We start from the raw sequence: 22090 nt of genomic DNA, 5'->3' as shown, positions 1-22090 counted from the left end.
TGAGATAATAATAATAATAATAATAATAATATTTGTTCCTCTTTGTTCTCTGCCAGAAGCTCAAAAGAACAAGGTTTAGGGCCTGTTCTCATACGATTATTTTTAGTTCAGCTCCTAATTTCCTTCTCTTATAAAATATTCAATTCATTTCAGCTGAGTTCAATCAATGAGAACAGTCCCTTAAGTGGTAAAAAGAACACTAATGAAATAAAATATTGTTGTATAATTTATTTTTTAAGCATATCAATTACTCCCTCCGTTTTTAAATATTTGCTCCATTTCTCCATGTGCGGAGTTTTAGGATAAATTGGAGAATATAATAAAATAAAGAGATAGTGGGGTTAGTGGAAGGTAATTAGGAGGAGAGAGAATTTAAAAGTAATAAAATTGGGTCCATTAATTGAAAGAAATGAATTAAATATCATAAAGCTTTCCAAATAAGAAAATGGAGCGTAGAAGCATATTATCTCAAAAAACCCTAAAACTTTCTCTGTTCTCTCTCTTCAAACCTAGCCACCATATTAAAACTTAGGGGCTGTCATTGATTTTTTGTCGATGGTAAGCCCCAAATTCTTCTTTAATTTAATGTTTTTGGCCAATAAAGATCACCATCAGTATGGGGATTATAGTCAGTCCCTCCATGTAGGGTTTTGTGAGTCTCTCTATGTAGGGTTTTGTCAGTCCCTCCATGTAGGGTTTAGTATTGTTTGTTTGTTTGGTTTTGGTGTGTGCAGGGATACAAATTTAGAAGATTCGTCTTCTAAATTTGTGGAATTGCGCGTCTGTTGGTATAGGGGTGCAGATTTAGAAGATTCGTCTGACAAATTTGCAGATCTTGATGATCAATCAAGTTATATCTCTTTTGCGACTATACATCAATGGAGCTCCGTCAAGAACGATGCAAAGACATCTAAAATTATCAAAGAGCAGTTCAGAAGCGATGCCATTAGTTTAGGGGTATTTAATTCTTATATTGAGAATTTAGATCTCTTAAGGGATGATTGTAAGTGCCGAATGACTATTACTCCCTCCGCCCCCTTTTGATAGTCCCTTATGGGCAAATTTTAGTCCCAAAATGTTCACCCCATTTGCTTTTTCCAACAACCATTAATATTAATTTTTTACCAAAATTCCCTCCAATTTGTAACAATACTTGTGCAAATTTAAATTTCCCATGTAAATTTTTTTTCCCATGTACTTTTATTACTTTCTCTCTCTACTTTTTTGCATACCCAATGTCAATTTACTTTTTCAATGTACTTTAACTATTCTTATTTGTGTTTATTAATTCCCGTGAAAATTGTCCATAAGGGACTATCAAAAGGGGACGGAGGGAGTATTATTTAATGAAATCACCCCTCCCTATATTCCATTAAAAAAAAAATGGAGCGTATTTAAAAACAACTGCGAAAGGAAAGTGGAGCAAATATTTAAAAACGAAGGGAGTATTTAAATACGAAACATTTAATACGGAAATACGCCCTACAAAACCCCTCCCGTTTTATATCGTTACTCGCTTCTCTTTTTACTCCGTAGACCGTAGTAGTGACAGAAATTCCAGGAAACTTTCCTTCATTTTCATACTCTTACTCATTTTTTCCTCAGTAAAACCCCCCTATAACTCACCTGCTCTTCATCTTCATCCCTCTCTCTCCTCAAATCCATCTCCGCCATTTTTGTCGACCTTCACCTCTCTCCAATTCTCCATTCTCCGCCAAAGCCAAACGATCGAGAAGCTCGAGAGAGAATCCCACTCTCACAGCGAAGCTGTAACAAATTCAAATATAGAAAGAGAAAGCGAGGATTTCAATGGCGTTGTCTGCTTCAGACCTTCCGATGATGTATCAATTGCTCGCTAATTCTCTCAGCGGCGACCAAACTGTGAGAAAACCTGCGGAAACTGCGCTTTCTCAGTCCGAAAGTCGGCCTGGTTTCTGCTCTTGCTTATTGGTATATATGTGTTTTCCTTTTTCTGATTGTTAATTTGATTTAATATTCAATTTCTAGGGTTTTTGTTGTATGTAGATGTTTGTTTAATTTGGTTAGTGATGGAAATTTGGTTGCATGAATGTTAAGGTTTTGAGTGATTGTATTGTGTGTAATGTAGGAGGTGATTACTGCGCAAGATTTGGCTGCTCAGGTTGATGTTCGTTTGATGGCTACGGTTTATTTTAAGAACAGTATTAACCGGTATTGGCGAAATAGGCGCGATTCTATGTAAGATCATTTATTTGTTTTAACTTTGTCATTGTTGTTGAATTTTATGTTTTGTTTTGTTGCTCTTTGATTGAATGTCACCAAATTTTGATTCGAATCCAAGTAAATTCGCGTCAATTTGATGTTCTTGTTTGGCATTTAAAAGAATACAACTATTTTTTTTATTGTTATTTTTATTTTTTGCGGTGAAAAGTATACTAATGTTTGGACTTGAGTAGGTGAAGTTGTGTACTTTTTTTTGGATGTATAATTGTACTTAGTTGCCAAAAATCAAATGAAATAAACCGTTCTTTCATTTCTTTGTGGTGAAAAGTATTCTATTATCTTTAGATATTGATAATACATTTTAAGCATGACACTAATTATTGACATCAATCATCTCACCTTGCCACAAGATAAAAGTTGAATGTGCTTGATTGAGTAACTATTAATTTGATTATGAGGTTCAATTTGGAGGACTGTGTGCTGTCTTTATAGAGTGTTCTTATTTTATTTTTCCACTGCTGTTTGTTGCTGATAACTTGGTTTTTTGATAAAATTTGGCTGGGGAGTTGTAACTTGTAAGTGCTGGCCTTTGGCTCCTATAGTCCTATCACTGTTTCGGGTTGCCCCAGCTTATATTCACCGAGGCATCTGTTGAAAACCTGAAACGAACTATGCTGGCTTAAATTTCTGCTGTATGCATTCAGAAAAAAGAACTTTCTGATCCTAAATAATAGAACTATTATCAAATACATACTTTTTTTATGTTTGTCCTGGCATAATCTCTAGGACTCATTTGCTTAGTCTTATTGGATGATTCATTTCTACCTTGTTGTGACTCATCTCTTAAATGCTTTTCTCAGGGGAATCAGCGCGGAGGAGAAGATTCATTTGAGGCAAAAGTTGCTATCTTATTTGAGAGAAGAAAATGATAAGGTCATGTATCTATACTGTTAATGAACAGTTCATTTTGTCTGCAGTCTGGGTGAGCTAGAGTTAAGGGCTAAGGCTGAATAAGCATTTGGGACTATGGGCTTTATATTATGTATAATGCTTGGTCTTCTCTTGTATAACAGTTTTAGCTTTAAAACATTGGAGTTTGATTAGCTTTTCTTGGCTGCATCATGCATTATAATTGCTGAAATATCACTTCTTGTGGATTGCAGATAGCTTTGATGCTGGCAGTTTTGATTTCAAAAATTGCACGTTTTGATTATCCTAAAGAGTGGTAAGTGTGCCTACACTTGCTAAATCATCTTACAAGGCACTTTTTTCCTGAGTTATTGCTCTAGTGCTCTTTGACTGAGTTTTGAGGAGTACTTGTGGGAAGAAATACCTTCATCAGGGACCCAACTGTTTACTTTATATAGTTTTTTCTCTAACTTTGGATTATAGCTGTCTAGATCAAAATGAGTATTTTTTATTGCATGTTCTTATATATGTAGTGCTCTAGATCAAGAAATTAATTGAATAGTCTCTATATAAGTACTGGTTTAAGGTTGTAAACATGCATTTCCCTTTACCCAGCTTTGGTTGGGAGCCTTTTACAGAGGCTTTGGGTCAATACTGGTGTTGATGTTGACCTCAATATAGAAGAGTAAGGATGATGCATTTCCGTGTGACCAAGGTTTATGTTCAATTACATAATGTCTTACTCATTTTTTTTTATTTTTATTTTTTTTTTTTGGGGGGGGGGGGGGAATGGCGATTCATGTTAGCCGAACCCAATTCATTCTGGTACTAAGGCCTTCTTGTTGTTGTTTTGGGGGGGGGGGGGGTGGGAATGTTCAGTTTCTTGATGACTTGATGTTAATGGATTCTTGCTGGGTTCCTTGCTTTTTGTTTGGACGAATATATAATTTGAGGAGTTACAAATGTTACTAAGTTTATTGGGGAGTATGTGAAAGTTATCGAGCTCTACCAGAATATGTTTTTTTGTCACCACAAATTTGGGAAACTTTTGTAAGCCAGTGTATAAAAAGGCGCACCTAAGGCGCTAGGCGATTAGGGTAGAGTGCCTTTTTTGCTCTAGGCGAGGCGCATTCAAAGAGGCGCACATAGGCGAATTTCTTAAATTGTTTTATATTGTGTGCCTTGCTTCAAAGAGGCGCACCAAGGCGCGCCCAGGAGCAGCAGGTTCTTCATCGCTTCATTGTGCCTTGAGCCTTTTTATACAATGATGTAAGCAAAAGTTATCTGGATTGAGGGAGAGACTTTAAAATTTTCAAACGCCACCTGAATCAGTTCATTTTTAGTACATGTTCTTATCAAATATTTGTTTGGAAACTTTGGAGTTATCTAATGCTTTGGTACAATGTTGCTGAATAATACTAGTGGATCATAAATAGTTGTTTTGAATGCAATGATGTATGGTGACAAGTTATGGTATCAGTTTATAACCCATTTAGTATATGTTTAATTTATGCACTTTCCCTACTGTTGATATTCATGGAGGCTAACTTTGATTACTTGTTCAGGCCTGAACTATTTTCAATTTTAGCTCAGCAGCTTCAATCAGCAGATGTTCTTTCTTCCCATAGGATTTTTTTGATTCTCTTTCGGACCTTAAAGGAGTTGTCAACTAAACGGCTAACTTCAGACCAAAGAAATTATGCAGAGGTTTGGTTGGCTTTGGCTTTTTTAGCCTCCTTAGTACATGTCATGAGTTTGCTCTCATTGTCTTTATCTTGTAAAAGAGAATAAATTTGTACATGCCACCTAAATTGTTGCTTATTACCAAAATGATGATAAAGATTAATAAAGATAAAATAAAGCTACTGCCTTTGACAATTTGTTTTGTTGTTCTTGGCAGATTTCTTCCCATTTCTTTGATTACTGCTGGCATCTCTGGCAAAGTGATGTACAGAGAATTTTGCATGGTTTTTCTGAATTGGCACATAGCTTCAGCTCAAATGTCTTGGACCAGCATCAAAATGAGCTGTATCTAATATGTGAGAGATGGTATTTGTGCTTAAAGATTATACGCCAGTTAGTTATCTCCGGCCACCAGAGTGATTCCAAATCTATGCAGGTGCTTCACCTTGATTTTGTTTCTACAATGTTTGCATGATTGTCATTTGCTTTCACTGACTCGATTTGGCATATGTAATGTAGTCTTGAATAATTATTCTGTACCTACTTTTCAGGAAGTCCGACAGGTCAAGGAGGTTTCCCCCATGTTACTAAGCGCTATTCGGTCAATAATTCCTTATTGTAAGGTTTTTTTTGTCTAGCATGGCATCACCCTCTTGATATTTCTTTTATAAAATGATGTGTAATTCAAAGGAAAATTGTGAATTTTTGAGTTTGTGATTAAATTAAAATGATAAATTTTATAAAGTAACTAGATAAAACTCAAAGGTCGTGACTTTGAGGATATACAAGTGTCAGTTGTAGGAGTTTCCCCCATGCTCATCAATTAATTAAATGCTGAAACCTCTCATTTTATTGAAGATGTTTGGTGTTAGATAGGCATAACAAGCTATTCCCTCCGTTCCTAAATATCGCATGCCTTATACGTCCATTCCAAAATAAATGTATCATTTTTATACTTGGTAGCCTTCTATCATATATAATTGTTTTATCTCCACTCCCTTAGTCCCCACTCAATATTTTTTTGAATTTCTTCTTTTGTTTCTCACATTGTCATTGCTTAAATAAATATTTATATAGGAATGGAGCAGTAGATAAGAAAACAACTAGGCTATAAGAACACTATTAATAAGATTCCTTAACTAAACAAAACTCTATCTCTAAAACAAATATGAGAATCCTAATTTGCTTTAAACACGAAAAACCTACTCTAGTGAATGGTAAAAACATGTAAGCTGAAGCTAGACTTACATTAAGTTAAGTTCTAAAAGACCATGAATGCTCCCACATCATCACCTCCTCTTGGAAACAAACTTATCTTTAATTTTAGTACGTGGCAAACAACTGAACTTCTTCAAACCAAGATATCATCAAAATTTATTGAATTGTAAATATTTGTATACAAATTTGTAAATAAATCTGTGTGTCCAATAAATATTATACAGAAACTGTAAAGTTACCCTAAAATGATAAAAAGTTCCCTCAATATAAATAACAATTACTACGTACATATGTTTTATTGATGAAAGTTACTCCTTCAAAGGATTAAAAATTGAATCTCAGTGTGTAAATGTAACTACATTACCCTTATAAAACTTATCCCATGGCCTATATATATTAAAATCATATCAGATTTAAAGATAGTCCAAATTGGCTAAAAGTTACCCTAAAACTGTTCAATGTACCCTAATATTGTATATAGGGTGCACACAAAAGTTTTTGATATTCGTAACACATTAGTCTACCCTTTGAATCTTTCAATGAATTTGCCAATTAGGAAACAAGATAATGAACAATAGCCAAGAAATTTTCTATGCTTCTCCGTTCTCTCTTGTAGGAAAGTTGTAAACTTGTCAAAAATATTAAAAAATGCATATTTGTCACCTTCCTTGTTCGCCACTTCAACAATAAAAATGAAATCATAGCCCCAATAGTATCAACTAATAAATTTTGTGTGGGATCAAAAATGATATCAAAACGACTTACCATTTTCCACTTTTCCAGATCTATAGCATCAAAATCATCATATCACCTTTTATATCATCAAGAGGAAATAAAACTGCCTCTTGTACTTGACCTTCATTTAGTTCAACTAGATTTGAAATCTTGTTCGTCTCTAAGATGATAAGAATGTCTACCAATGTTTCAGTTGGAGGAGTAGTGGTACCATGTACTCTTTAGTAAGAGCTTAAAGAATGAACCAAACATATAGCTGCGACTTTTATGTTTTCAAACCCGTGATCTTTGAGTTTTATCCTGTTAATTTCATTAATGTTGTCATCATAATTCAATCACAAAATCTAGATTTCTTTTTGAAATATGCATCATTGAATCTGATGGAGCATGACTTTTGTGCTGAATTAGAAAAAAAAACTAGAAGATTCAATACCATTCCCGCTATACTTTGCTAAAGTTTATTTTTCTTAACGTCAAGTCATTGATCAGAACTTTTCTGACCTGTATCTCATGCAATATGCTCGCTGCCATCTATGTGTTTGTATGCACTTGTGATCATCCTTGAATTATTCTTAGTAAGGGTTGTAATATATTTACTTTGTAAATAGTATCCTATTCGTTCATTTTGATATACAATTGGACCTTCTTTTACTCCTGTGCCATATGTATCTTCCACTATACGTCTATTTTATTTTGGGAAAATTGTCTTCCATTTGCCTACTTCAGTAAAAAGTTGCCAACCCTTTATGTTAAGTGGATCCTAGTCACCCCAACTTTTATTTTATTCTCGGTACTGAGGCATACTGTGTATTGACAAAGGCGAATTATGACTCAATTGTTAACTTTTGGCCCAATTAAACAAATTAAGCTGTGGATTGCATACCATACCGAAATTTATACTCACGTATTCGGTGACTATGCTTCTCACTTTGTCAAATCAATCCTTTTTTTCTCTCACAATTCATACACTTTCTATTATTAGTATTCCTTTTAATATCCAGTTTAAAATTTCTTAAACATTAGTAGTGTACCACTTTTTTTTGCACATCCCTACTATATTCTTAGTGCTTGAATATGCCTAGCCGTAAGATAAATGTAGGATGGAAGGAATATATTTCATTCTTATAAGTGCTTTTTTGTTGAGCAATTGGAATGTCTCTTTTTTCCTGGGCAAGGAGTTAAACTTACCAGATCCATCTGTGTTGAATTGTGAAAACTTGTGACTGTATCCTAAGCTGCATTTAAGGAAATTTAACTAAATAGCCTCTGCCAGACCCTTTATGTTTATAATCCCTCTTATAAAACCACCCTTAAGTACTATTTTGTCTACTTAAAGCCACCCCTTAACAATATTCATCTGGCTAAGGGTGGCTCTAGTGCCTGGTGATAGTGTTTTTATTTTTAATGATTATGTTGCTTCGAGATGGTGATGACAGTAAAGGATCTAACTAAGGGTGGTTGTTTGTGCATTTGTGTTTTTTTAAGGGTATTTTGCTTCAAAATTTAAACATACATCTTTTTTTTTGTGGCCTTGTGTGTATTTCATATAAAAGCCCTTGGTAATCTTTATATTTGGTAACATTCTTAATTATTGCAAACATCTTTTTGTCGAAGTATACCTTTTCCCTTGCTGTTAAGGGGCCAATAGTACTAAAATATAATTGTAATATTAGTGTTTGTTAATTGGATTCTCCGCTAACTTAAATATATGTTTTTTTTATAATTGTTGGATCTATATGCAGATTCATCTTTCCAAGAACGGCATCCTAGGTTCTGGGATTTCACAAAGAAAGCATGCACTAAGATGATGAAGGTTCTAATTGCTTTCCAGGGAAAACATCCTTTCTCATTTGGGGATAAGAGCGTCCTTTCACCAGTCATGGAATTCTGCTTAAATAAGATCACTAATCCAGAGGCTGAACTTTTTTCATTTGAGCAATTTCTTATCCAGTGTATGGTGTTAGTAAAATCTACCCTGGAATGTAAAGACTACAGTCTTAGTTTGATTGGTCGTGTGCTGGATGAAAATGCAGTCACTTTAGAGCAGAGGAAGAAAAATATCTCTTCTGCCATTGCTGGGAACCTTGCCTCGCTCTTCCCCAATGATCTTGTGGTACTTTTATGCAATGTATTAGTGCGAAGGTAAATTTGAAACTGCTTAGACATACAGTTTTGCTACTTATATCATCTTCAGATTTCATGTATTTGTAACTTGTAGGTTATAATTATTTCAAGCATGAACTAAGTCCTTGAATATCATTGGGTGTTTAGATAGTTAACAGGGATGCTACTGATATTTGAATATTTATCAGGAATATAGCTGGGTGTTTGATAACTAAGCCTCTGCCTGATTGTTGATTTAGGCACATGAACATTTTGGGTGCTACTGAATTTTGTGGGTCACCACGTGATTCTTGCTGTTTGTCATGTGTTTTCTCCTTTCACATTTTCATGTTGATCATTTAATGATGCATGTTGATTACAGTCCCTCCAAATATAGCATGTGTTGAACTCAAATATATCATTGTCAGTTTGCTAAGAAACAAAGTCCCCTACCCCACGCTTGCGCGGGTAACTGCCAAAATGGGTCACATGCACAAACCCCCATTCGACTTACATGTGTACTGCTTTGGCTGTTGAATTGTATGATTTGTCTTCATCTGTATCCTTTAGATTTAAAGTTGTGTGTATCTAGCTAAGGCTGTGACGTCACACAGGTATTTTGTTTTATCAGCAAGTGATTTGGAAGAATGGAGCCAGAATCCTGAAGGTTTTCATCATGAACAAGACATGGTGCAGTGGACTGAGAAACTAAGGCCCTGCGCTGAAGCTCTTTATATTGTTTTATTTCACAAGTACAGCCAAGTAGGTGAAGTTTTATCTTTCATAGACATGCCATGTATATCTAGGGTGTCTTTATGATGTAGTCGTTAAAAATTTAAAATTGCTTGCAGACTAGAAGATGCCTTGTGATATTGACATTACAATGGTTGTTTATAGCTGCTAGGTCCTGTGGTAGTCTCCATTCTTCAAGAAGCAATGAGCGGCTGCCCTACTTCAGTAACTGAAATTACCCCAGGATTGCTTCTCAAGGATGCTGCTTATGGAGCTGCAGCATATGTTTATTATGAACTCTCAAATTACCTAAGCTTTAAAGACTGGTATGTGTTTGCTTATTTCTTATCACTCCAAATTTTAACTGAGATTTTGTTACTGGTTAGCACTTTTGATATTTGGTGTTTATTCATGAGAAGGATGTATTGTGGATTTTTTTTTTTTTTCTCCTATTAAAGTTCAATATTTTTGTTTAGTTTTAGTGAAATGGCAAGTTCTCCGTGTTTTTGTTATAGATAATGGATATCTTTTATTCTGGAGCATGAAAAATTAGGTCATAAAGATTTGTTTGTCTTATTGGCCAGCTTATGGTTTTTGGTAAGATTTTTTGGTCAACTCTCAGACTGATATTTTAGTTGATTTTCAACTGTAGCAATCATGGAATATATCTGTGGAAATTAGTTTTATATGTAGCTGCTAGGGAGCTGATTAGCACATTTGCATCACTTGCCAACACCACCACCCCCCCTCCTCCTCCCCCAAAAAATAGATAAGACAAAAAAAAAAAGAATGGTATAAATGTTTGATAATGAAAAGAAATCATTTTTTGATTGAGATAGCCCAAAAAGCAAAATTTTCCCAGTGGAATAGGTATGATAATTGCTGGATAGATGAAGAAGTTACTTGAAATTTAAAAAGATTGGTTTGCATGATGAATAGATTATTCCTTTGTTGGTAGTTACTTCTATATGTTTTGTTAGCGGTGCTCAGATTTAAAAACGTATTTTCTTGCATCAACTATTGTTGAAATGAAATATCATGTGACAAAATCTAAAATGGAGAAAAATGATGAGAAGAGGGTAACATCAATTTACTGAATTATGAGGATTAGAATTTTACTTTGGATTGGTGTGGGTATTTTGGGTCAGACTGTTGGATCAAACTCTTTGGACTCTTAAGATCTTACATATGTACAAAAATGTAATAGTAATACTCCAATATATTAAGAATTGTTCATGTTTGAAATTTAAGAATACTGAAATTTCATTTTTTTTTTTAATTTCGTAATTTAAGTTTTTGAATATCAAATGGAAAAGGTTATTGAAATTTGAAACTCAAATTCTATTTAGGATCCTTGGTTGTATGCAATGCTTGGCGTACATTATATTTTTTTATACAACAATTTAACACAAACTAACCAATATAACTTAAGCATGAGATGACAATGCTTTCTTTGGTCTCTGAACTATGACTTCTATCACGTATCTCCAAGCTACGTAGTTGCTCAAAAGCTCTCCCTTGTTTTTGGACCCAACCTATGTTCTCAGATACTAAACTACCAAACATCAAGAGGGTTTTTCTGTTGGGTAGGTTGAAGATTTAGACTATCTAATATATTTTGAGGTAAGTTCACTTTTTCATGGATTAGGTTAATGGTCAAGATTATGTCAAGAATTCGTAGATTATTGAAATTGATGTTAGTGGTAAATTGGAGACTAAATTTTATTTGAATTTATGTATCTAATTTGTTTTGAGGATTGCCTATGATTAATCACTAGTGATAATATCCTCTTTCTTGAAAAAAAGACTAGTATAACATTAAGTCCTCTCCTACCTCCTTGGATGACCATTATTAACATTGGGAAATGATGGAATTAATGATATATATATTTTTCCTTAGGAGTGGAGAGTGATGAAAGAGAAGGGGTGTTGTAGGTCGCGTATGGTATGGGGAAGGGGAGGGAGGCAATAATGGCGGTCATGGGGAAGGAAGTTAAAAAGAGAGATAGGGAGATTGTTCCTTTTCTCGTGAAATGAGTTGAGAGTTTAATATGTTACTCGGACTCTTCATTTTAGCCAAGTACACGTGTTGGACCATCAGACATGGGTATGGCACATGGACACTTCATTTTAGTTCAAAATCGTAGTATTTTTCACAAAATAGTCAAGTCGGATACTTGGACATGCACCATGGGTACCCGAGTCCGAGTGACATAGTTTAATTGGTTAGGAGTATTATTAATTTTAGGGGGTAGTTGATGAGCCATCAAAGTTGTTTGAAAAGGGGAATATTGTAACTTTGGGCTTTTAATTATTATTATTTTTTTATTAAAATTTTTGGTGTGTTGCAAGCATTGTGACATGTCCGTTATATCGAAGTATTTCAAGTATTTAGAAACAGAGGAAGTGTCTATGGATTGCATATGAAAAATTGCTTGTGATATTTTCTTCTTCCAATAAGATAAAAGACCTTAAGGATTTCACTTGAAATCCTTTCCCATCTCCTTGCATAACCGAAAACAAACAAAAAATCAGTAGTTGAGATTTTGTGTGTGCGCGCACACGTCTCACAGCTTTCATTATCTATAAAGTTTGTTGACAGGATTAACTTTCCTGCACTAACCTAAATAATCTGGTTCTAATACAGATCCACGTTTAATAATTTTAATGTTTAAAAGCTGAAGGTCTAGAAATTGTATTTTCATGGAGGCCTGGAATTTTATTCAAATCCGTGCTAAAAGTCAAAAACACACACACAAAAAAAAAAAAAAATCCGTCCTTTGAAACATTTCTAGCTTCAGGAATTCTGCTTATAGGTATATTGTGCGAAAATGCTGATCCTTGAAGCTCATTTTTTTTTTTTTAATAATTTTTATTTTTATAACCATAATCTACTCGTGACGTATGGGTATCTTGTTATTGGATATGGATCCTTTTAGAAGATGAAACTAGGAGGTAAGGTGAGGTGTACTTTGCTTCTAAATTTTTTCTTTTCGATAATGAGGTTCTATCTGCTCTTTTGCCTGTGTATTTCTCTTTGGTGGCACCATATAAAATTAGCGACATAATTCTGCATCAGCATAGTAACAATAGGCTGTGGCACTTGATCAATATTATAGGTTTAATGGTGCTTTGTCGTTGGAACTAACAAATGATCATCCCAACATGCGTGTCATCCATCGGAAGGTTGCATTGATACTTGGTCAATGGGTGTCAGAGGTAACTATACTTGATTGTATTTCCATATACAATTATAGAGATATGTTGTTATGAAATAAGTGACTAATTGGTGGGTCTTTTCAAATAATTATTAAATTTGACTCGTTAAACTTAATGTTTCACCCAATTTACTTTCTTCAAATTATTTTCATTGTCGATTTGGATGTTTATGTTGGGACTGGGTGCTTATTATCAATTAGAGTTGGATGGCTTGCCCCCCTCCCTTACCTTTGTTTCCTGGATACTAGCATTAAAAATTGTGATTTATTCCCACACACTCTTTATGTCGGGACTGGGTGTTTAATTGCTTATTATCAATTAGAGTTGGATGGATTGCCCCCTCTCTCACCTTTGTTTCCTGGATACTAGCATTAAATATTGTGATAAATACCCACACATTTGCGTGGTCGCACGCACACACACATATATATGTAAGCTTGCCAGGCTTCCTTGATTCCTTGACTGTATTTATGCCTCAACATTATTCAGTTTTTTTTACTATATCTTTTTTCTGAATTACTTGATAGATTAAAGATGATACAAAGAGATCAGTGTATTGTGCTGCCATCAAGCTGCTCCAGGATAGAGACCTTGCTGTGAGAGTATGTAATCCCTCTCTTGTTGCAAGTTGCTAATTGTTTTAGCTTTCTACCTTTTTTAATTTCTTCTTATTGCACAAGTATTTTAAATGACCCAATTGTTGAAAAGCTATCAATTTTTCCCTACTCTAGCTGGCAGCATGTAGGACTTTGTGCTTGCTAATAGAAGACTCGAACTTTTCTGAGAAGGACTTCACCGATCTTCTACCATTATGTTGGGATTCATGTTTTAATTTGGTTGAGGAGGTTGCGGAGTTTGATTCAAAGGTAAACTCCCTTTTTTTTTTTTTTCCATTTTTCTACCAATTAATAGTACTCTATACGTAGTCTAGTTCCCACTCTTATATATCTGTTCTTGGTCTTGGTGGTTCTTTTATCATAGCCAATTTAAACATCCACAAGAACCACTCTCTGTGTGGATGTTTAAACCAAAAGAGTGATTGTGACAATATTATATGTTGATTTCCAGAACAAGTACTAATTTAGTTTTGCTGTTATTGTGGTCTTCTTCCAGGTCCAGGTTTTGAATTTGATATCTGTTCTTCTTGGACACATTGGTCAAGTAATACCTTATGTGGACAAGTTAGTGAAGTTTTTCCAGAAGGTATAATTTGAATCTTTTATTTGTTTCAGCTAGTCAATATTAGAAATTTAGAATATTGATTGATCTGCTGTCAGTCCCCTCAGGAGCAACTTCCATGAATTGTTTGTTTGTTAACTCCTTAAAAGACAATCATGGCTCTTGGAAGATTTTTATTTTTCTTCCTTAAAAATGGTTACAACAGCAATCACCTAGTAAAAATGATGGTGTTCAGGATTTTGGGGAATAGGGGAAGTCAATCTTTATGAAATTTTTACCTAGTGATGAAGCTATTTTGAAAGTCTCAGACTGGTTGAGTTTACTCGTCTAGCTTATTGGGGTCTGGCTTAGTCTACTAATGTTACAGAATAGCAATATATCTATTGTTTTGATATATTTTGTTTATACTTGGGTCCAACGTTACAAGGAACGCGGTACGGTGCCACGAATCGCGAACTGATTCGTGCGAACCGGAACGCGGAACAAACGTCAAGTGAGTCGCTAGTGGTCGCGAACCAGAACGCTGAAGGTGGCGACTCCTAGTTGTGGCTGACCGAAGACGGTTGTTCTCCCTCTGCAACTTCTAATGGGTTGTTTCCCGACATTTGCAGTGCAATATTCTCTCTCTTCCTTCTTTCACGTGCATTGCTTATTTAATTTTTGAAAATTTTCTGACTTTTTTCTCTCTCCTCTCTCATGTTTTACATAGCTGTAACATTTTACTAGGGTGGCAGCTAGGATTTTGTTTCAATTGGTGAATGGGCTTAAACCTCTATCAACAACTGGGCCTTTTTTCAATGAGCAACTTGGGCCTTCTATTTTATATATTCTAATTTTTTAGCAATCCACTCACCTAAATACATATTTTTGGAGGAATTATTATATATTTGTGTTTATTTTAATTTCTAATATAAAATCTATTAATAAAAATCACCTATATTCTTTTTTATTAATTTACTATTTCGTACCCAATCGTACCGGATTCACCACGGGTAGCGTTCCGCGTATTCGTTTCCGTACCACGTTTCGAATCGAATCCCGTTCCTTGTAACATTGCTTGGGTCTATAGCCGGGTATGGTGAAAGACATGGAATTCCTTGTTCAAGTTATTGAGGCAGATCACCGGCACTTCAAATTTTTGATTAGCTATTGTAAAAATATTGCTGTGCTTTAATACATTGCTTCTTTTTTTAGGCTGTTAGTGCACTACATCTTTGCAATAGAATGGAAAAAGAATAAGTTCTGCAATGCTTAAGCCTTTCTTTGTAGTATGTTATTGGTGAGTTTGGTATGTTTTAAAGGCATATTGGTAGAATACTCTGTATGTATGAGAAGGAACACACTTCAAACCTAGTCCTCTGCTTTTTCATTCTAATTGGGTTGGAAAGAAAATCCCCCTCTATTCAAGAAAGGACAGTCCTCCTTGCTAGCCTGGGATTGTGATTCTCAAATACATTATCACTCTTATGTTGAAGGATGTTTTTGCTCTTAATGGGATAGGACTGTCCATTTATAATATCTTCCTTGATTGTAAAAGGAGATCAATTTCTAACCTGAAATTTCTATCTATCAAGGTCTGGGATGAGTCTTCTGGAGAGAGTCTTCTGCAAATGCAGCTTCTAATTGCACTAAAGAACTTTGTTGTGGCCCTTGGGTATCAGTCACCTATATGCTACAATGTATTACTGCCCATTTTGCATAGAGGAATAGATGTGAATGGTCCAGATGAACTCAATCTTATGGAGGACAGTATGGTGGTAAGCCTTTATTTCCTTTTCATGGGTGTGCATAGAGGAATAGATGTGGTAAGCATTCTCAATTCTGCAATGTTAATGGGTTAATTACTAATTTGTCTTGCAGTTGTGGGAGACTACCCTTACTTATGCTCCATCAATGGTTCCACACCTATTGGACTTCTTCCCGTGTCTTGTGGATATCATTGAAAGAAGTTTTGATCACCTGACGGTTAGATTTTAATTTTCATTTTCCTTGCATTTTTATTGTATAGGTTACTGCCAACAGTTACTCCCTTCCATTCCCCTTTTTTGCACACGAAGATCAAGTGTGTTGTAACAAAGATAGAAATATAAAGAAAGAGAGAGAGAGTAAAATCTTTTTTTAATTGTCATCTCTATACTCAAAATTGGAACTTGAAAAGATTTTGGGACAAACTGTTTAAGAAGAGTATACTCCCTCCGTTCCTTTTTGTTTAACTCACTTTCCATACTAGTTTGTTCTTTTTTGTTATACTCACTTTTCATTTAGTTCATTCTTTTTTGTTCTATTCACTTTGCCTTATTCTATTTTTGGCCTGTCCCCTTTACCATCTTACCTCTTTAACCCCACAATAATTACATCTTTCCACACCCTCTCTTACTTTATTCACCTTTTTCCTTTCACCCATCCACCTTTCTACATCCTTTCTATTCTTTTATCCTACTTATCTTACACCCACTCACATTTTTCATTATTTTTTTTTAAAAAATTGCGTATCTATAGTGATTGAGTAGAATAAAAAAGAATAAAGGTAGTGTATGACTCTCTGTTTAATTTTTAAGTTATTTTTAATTTATTTATTGATAAATGAGGCAAAATTGGTATTCTTAATTTGTGATTAACATCATATGTATAAGTATGATTTTGTAGATTAGTAGTTTGAGCATTTGAGGGGCATTATTTGGTATCATGTATCCTAATTTAGTTGACAGGTTTGATTTTGTTTCTTATTGTTGGTTATGTGGCTCTTTTGTAGGTTGCGGTTGACATTATTGAAGATTACATAATCTTGGGTGGTACTGAGTTCTTAAGCCGCCATGCCTCTAGTGTAGCTAAACTTCTGGATATGATAGTTGGAAATGTAAATGATAGGGGCCTTCTGTCAGTCCTTCCTGTCATTGATATTCTAGTGCAGGTATGTCCTTTAATTTTACATGTCGCTTATTTAATGTGAAAGTTATATCATCAGCTGATTGTACGAATACATCGATATTCTAATGTTAAAATGTGTACATACCAGTGATCATATGCCTTCATATTACCTAGCTGCATATCTTAGTCTCTAATATTAATGCCTAAGTTAAATAGAGTCTGTGCCCTAAATATTTACTAGCATCTACATGATTTAGATGCCTCTATCGATGTTTATACCATCGATGGGTAGGAGCTCTAGGGGGTTGGGGTCAGCTGTGTGAATTTTTGGCTTTTTTTCAAGTGGGTGTGGCTGTGCGTCTTTTTGGCTTTTGTTTCGGAGGAGGGGTGGGGGGGGGGGGGGGGGATGTGCTTTTGTGTAGTTAACCATTTGTGTAGTTAACCATTGATCTGATTGTGTGTGATATCTGTCTACTGAACTATTTTGTCATAAGCACTGACATTTTGATGAGTCATTTGAAATTAGATAGTTGATTAGTTCAATGCTCAAGTAGTGTAAATCGGACACCATATGAATTTGGATTTTCAAAGTATATATCTGTTTTGCGTTACTAAGAAATAAATTGTTACTTAGAAAAAAAGGTGGCCAGCTTCTATGATATTTGATCTTCTCGTCTGTCTCATGCATGAATTGCTACGTAAGTATTTACTTCTACAGTGCATCAGCACTACTACTTACTACATTTATCTTTCCTGCAGTGCTACCCTATGGAAGTACCTCCACTTATCAGCAGTACTCTTCAGGTGGTTATATCTTTATTGCTTATAAAATTTGAAGCCTCTTCGTATAACACCATAATAATTGTTTTTCTTTGCCTTAATGTGCTTACAGAAATTGGTTGTTGCCTGTTTGTGTGGAGGAGATGAGCGTGACCCCTCTAAAACAGCTGTAAAATCATCATCAGCCGCCATTTTAGCGAGGATTTTAGTGCTGAACACTAATTACCTTGCCCAGTTGACATCAGAGTCTTCACTTTTGGAACAACTCCAAAGTGCAGGTTTTCCTATGGAAGAAAACCTACTTCTCTGTCTGGTTGATATATGGCTAGAGAAGGTCAGTGTGATATGTATAATTTATGTGTTTTTTTTTTTTTTTTTTTTTTTTTTTGGGTTCCAAATGCTTATGTGTCTTATCCAATAGTTTCTGAAAGTATCTGGAGAAATTCAATTAGTTCATGAAGAATCATAATATGGGGGTGTTAGGGGCAGGGGGTGATAAGAGGCATATCTTATGATAGTTTGTTTGGGAATTCTCATAGAGTGCCTATAACTTGCTAAATTTCTACAAGGAAATTTAATTATCATTTACAGGTAATTAGCCAATTGGTTGAAGATCCCTGTTGTTGGTCATAATGGTGGGATAATTAGTACTTGCACATCATTCATAAACTGATTTCGGAAGGATGATTTTGTGTAGTGTATTGAGATCTGTAGTTTGGCCCTGATAGGATAAAACCTTTTGTTGCAGAAAAAGTCAGTGTTTGGCAACAGGATTCTCTGATCCAATAGCCCAATTAGCTCTATCGTGTATCAGATATCCTTTTTACTTGATATCCCTGAATCTTAAATTAGTTGTGCAATGAGTGACTGAGAAGGTTTTGGTTGAAATATTCTTTTCTGCCAGTGGATAACATTATTGGTCTATGATATGCACACTCACTTTTATTAAGGAAGGTACCAAAGTCATTCTCATTCATATTCACTTGTAATTTATAAGGTAAATAGTTGGTCATTAATGTACAACATAAGTATATGATTTCTCCAATATATGAATTTGCTTGTTTTCAACAAGTTCAGTTTAGGCTGGAGGAACCTTTTTTTTTTTTTTTTGAAAGAAAGGTTGGAGGAACCTTGTCGTTGAATAGAATATGGTTAAATTTGGGATTTTTTTGTTGGCAGGTGCATTGGAAGTGATATCTGTTGCATTTTTCCTTACAAATTAATCTAGCTATATTCATATAATCATATATAATTGAATTAGTGTGACTTGCATGTACAGAATAGCGATTCATCAAATACTGATACTATCTGAGCTTGCAACATATTCCTGCATTGATTTTCTGTCATAGTATGAGTCTGCTTGTTTCCTCTTTTCTCAGTCTGATTTTGGTTGATTACAGGTTGATAATATGACTTCAATTCAGAGAAAAATAATTGGCTTAGCGCTGTCTGTTATTTTGTCCTTAAGGCTACCTCAAGTTCTTGATAAACTTGACCAGATCCTCAGGTAATTAGTAAATGAAAGTGATGTCTTCCCTATCCAGTACTAAGCTATTTCTCGATCTGATTATTTGCTCTGTTTATTCAGTACTTGTACCAGTGTAATCTTGGGTGGTAATGATGACTTGTCAGAAGGAGAGTCCAGGTATGATAGCTGTATGTTCTTGTGGAAATTTACATCCAATGACATGAACTTTTGGCCATTTGTGATAACTGACATAAACAACACTAAATTGCTCACTTTCTTCACCTCAGCATGTAGGTTCCCTATTATGTGTAAGAGTACTTTGGCAGCAATTGCATCCCCCCCTTTTTTTTTTTTTTTTTTTTTTAATGTAAATTGTGGAAACTGCAACTTTGTGCTGCTACTGGGATAATTTGTGTTGCTTTAGTCATATTGGCAAGTTTGTGTCAAAAATTTGTAGAAGACCCAAAGGTCATCTGAGTTGCATGGGACGATGAACTAGGAAATGTTATAATTAATGAAGTTTGGGAACGAGGACAAAAACTTTGAGTATTTTACAGAGATTTTTTTTGAAAGAATTTTATAGTAATATTTAATTTTATTTGACAATATCTACTACATTATAAAAATTTGAGTAAAAAAAGAGTAATTAATTACGGAAATCAAAAGATAAATTATCATTATCTTTTCCATAGTCCTGTCAAGACAACTACCCTTCCCTAATCTTCTTATATACTCTTATCTTTAATCACTGCAATTCGCCAGTTCACTACAAAACCACGGAATGTGTCTTTGCTATTGTTTTACTTCTTTCACTGCAAGCAGATCTTACTCATGCCTTCATCTGAGTGTATGATGCTACCATCCCGCCAACATACTTACATACGCTTATCTCACTGCCCCTTGGTTCTAGATTCGTGTCCATCCCTTCTATCTTAGTTCTAGATTCATGCCTATCCCTTCTATCTCTTATTGATTATATCTTAATCCAAAAATAAGTAACATAGAAATTGCAGAATTGGGTGGGCAACTTTAATATGCAAGTATATTTTCATTTCTCCTGGGTGATCTCTGTTCCAAGACGTTTCAACCATTTTTGGATGTTCAAAAATTTATGATGAGCTTTTAAAGTCTTCTGGTTCTAAAACAGTACACAGGTTTTTAAACATTATTGTGCATCAGAGAAACTTGTGTCTCAGATGTAAATTTCCCTATGCATTCCTAAAATTAGGTGTCTGATGTGTTGATTGACCTTGTTAGCCCATATTATTTGTTTCTTCCCCTTATTCAGTGGTGATAACATGACTTCCATCAGGCCTCAAATTGAAGGAGCTGTTCTGAGTAAAGAGTTCAAGAAGCGCCAGGTAAGCAGCAAGGAAACATTATTATTTGAAAAAAGTTTTATTGTTTTTTTTTTTTTTTGGAGGGAGTAGGATATGTGTGTGTGTGTGTTGGGGGCGACTGAGGTTGACATGTGCGTTTGTTTCATTGTAGATCAAATCCTCAGACCCTATCAATCAGATGTCACTGGAGAATGCAGTGAGAGAAAACCTTCAAACATGTGCTTCCCTTCATGGAGATACATTTAATGCTGCAATAAATAGAATGCATCCTTCAGCACTTTCGCAAATGAAGCAGGCATTGAAGATGTCCTAACAACATAATCTTACTACTGCTTGTTTTCAACATTTACTCCTTGCAATTTTTGATAATTCCATGCTTGGAGAAGTTGAGGTTACATCCCTGAACCTCGATATATATTGTGAGTTTGCTTCTTTTCGTTTCCCAACACCCCCCCACTGTTTTAACTCCCTTCTGTTCTATTTGCTGGGTCTTATTGCTTGCTTCTAATCATGCGAACCAAACACAAGCCTAGGCTATTAGCTACTCCCTTCCTCAAAGTGCATCTAGTTAGGATTGAATTCTCAACCTCAATGCTAGGAAGAACCATCTTAACTACTAGACCAAGCTTAGCTTGTGGTATTTTGTTGACATGAGTAGGTTAGGATTTAAAATAAGAGATGAGGTAAGATTATTGGCTTGTTGTCTACCAACAGCCCCTTCAACTCCTTTTTTTAAAAAAAAAAAATAATTTATTTATTTATTTCTTTATTTCAATTATTTTTTATGCTTACAACCTGACCTGATTCCATGTTGCTTTATAGGTGAGTGGAGATTTCATTGCCAAGTTTTTTTGGTGGCAAGCTTGTTGCGTGATGCGGATTCTTTATGATTCTTTCGATTTGTGTTGGGCCTTCTTCCCTCTTTTTTAGTTCACATTTTTTTTCCTCATTATTCTTGTTGTTCTTTTAACCAATACCTTAGCCTCTTGTACATGCCAATTGCGGCGATAGGAACTCTGTACATAGGCATTGAGCATGTCTTTGTATGTATTCCTAATTCCCAATGCAAGAGTCGCTATAATTTCATAGATTGTTCCTCATGTAATGAGATATCACAGGAAGTAAATGTCGTATGATTGTTTTGCCTTAGTGTAGTTTGTAAATTGTGAGAAAAAAAATCTCTTGTGCTCTCATGTAATACTTTGTAAATTTTGATTCATCCTTTGCCATTCCCTCCTAGTGGTGGGTTTTGTGACAAGGATAGCCATTTAGGTCCTGTTATTATAGAAAAAAAAAAAAGTACTGAAAAAAAATTAAGAATTATTCTCATGAATTTATTATTTGTATTTTATTATGATTACAATTTTATGTTTTAATGAAAAAAAAAATATTTTTACTTAATTTTAAAGAGCATTGTAATCATGTAATTCGTATAAGTTTCACTATTTCAGTTTTAATATATTTATTACACTTTGACTCTTTGAGATGTCTTCATTTGTTAACTTTAAAAAAAAATATTCGAATATTAAACAAAATATCGAAATGTAAAAGAATGATTCATCATCTAATTAGATTATATTGTTTTATCAAAATTTGGGCAACTAAAGTATAGAATATTACAAATTCTTAAGAGCCATGATGAACATCTGTAAGT

The 22090-nt window shown here is 34.6% G+C and overlaps 1 protein-coding gene across 2 annotated transcripts; it reads left to right on the top strand.

Annotated features, from left to right (window-relative positions):
* The first annotated feature begins 1555 nt into the window (after positions 1-1555).
* On the top strand, positions 1556-21585 carry LOC145597363 (uncharacterized). 2 transcript variants are annotated; one of them, XM_081653519.1, is made up of 24 exons: positions 1556-1950; positions 2108-2217; positions 3063-3135; positions 3366-3427; positions 4677-4818; positions 5012-5230; positions 5346-5412; positions 8490-8889; positions 9465-9612; positions 9748-9908; positions 12702-12801; positions 13329-13403; positions 13533-13667; positions 13915-14004; positions 15555-15737; positions 15841-15945; positions 16733-16891; positions 17608-17652; positions 17741-17962; positions 19029-19135; positions 19217-19273; positions 20409-20457; positions 20588-20855; positions 21259-21585. In XM_081653519.1, exons 1-23 carry the CDS (start codon positions 1810-1812, stop codon positions 20747-20749), a joined length of 3012 nt encoding a protein of 1003 aa, XP_081509645.1. In that variant the 5' UTR covers positions 1556-1809; the 3' UTR covers positions 20750-20855; positions 21259-21585. The 2 variants fall into 2 exon arrangements, with proteins under 2 accessions (XP_081509645.1, XP_081509644.1); XM_081653518.1 differs by having other exon boundaries at positions 20385-20457.
* Positions 21586-22090: the final 505 nt, after the last annotated feature.

Source organism: Chenopodium album, chromosome 20 (assembly GCF_948465745.1).
Source record: "Chenopodium album chromosome 20, dcCheAlbu1.1, whole genome shotgun sequence".
NCBI lineage: Eukaryota > Viridiplantae > Streptophyta > Magnoliopsida > Caryophyllales > Amaranthaceae > Chenopodium > Chenopodium album.
Note: the sequence above shows the minus strand (reverse complement) of the source record. Positions and strands in the feature narration are given on the sequence as shown.

Bases quoted from the DNA above. Each gene is read 5' to 3' on its own strand.
- LOC145597363 (XM_081653518.1), top strand. From the start codon at position 1,810: ATGGCGTTGTCTGCTTCAGACCTTCCGATGATGTATCAATTGCTCGCT. The intron at 3,136-3,365 runs GTCATGTATCTA...TGTGGATTGCAG, and splicing joins TGAGAGAAGAAAATGATAAG to ATAGCTTTGATGCTGGCAGT. The intron at 15,946-16,732 runs GTTAGATTTTAA...GCTCTTTTGTAG, and splicing joins GAAGTTTTGATCACCTGACG to GTTGCGGTTGACATTATTGA.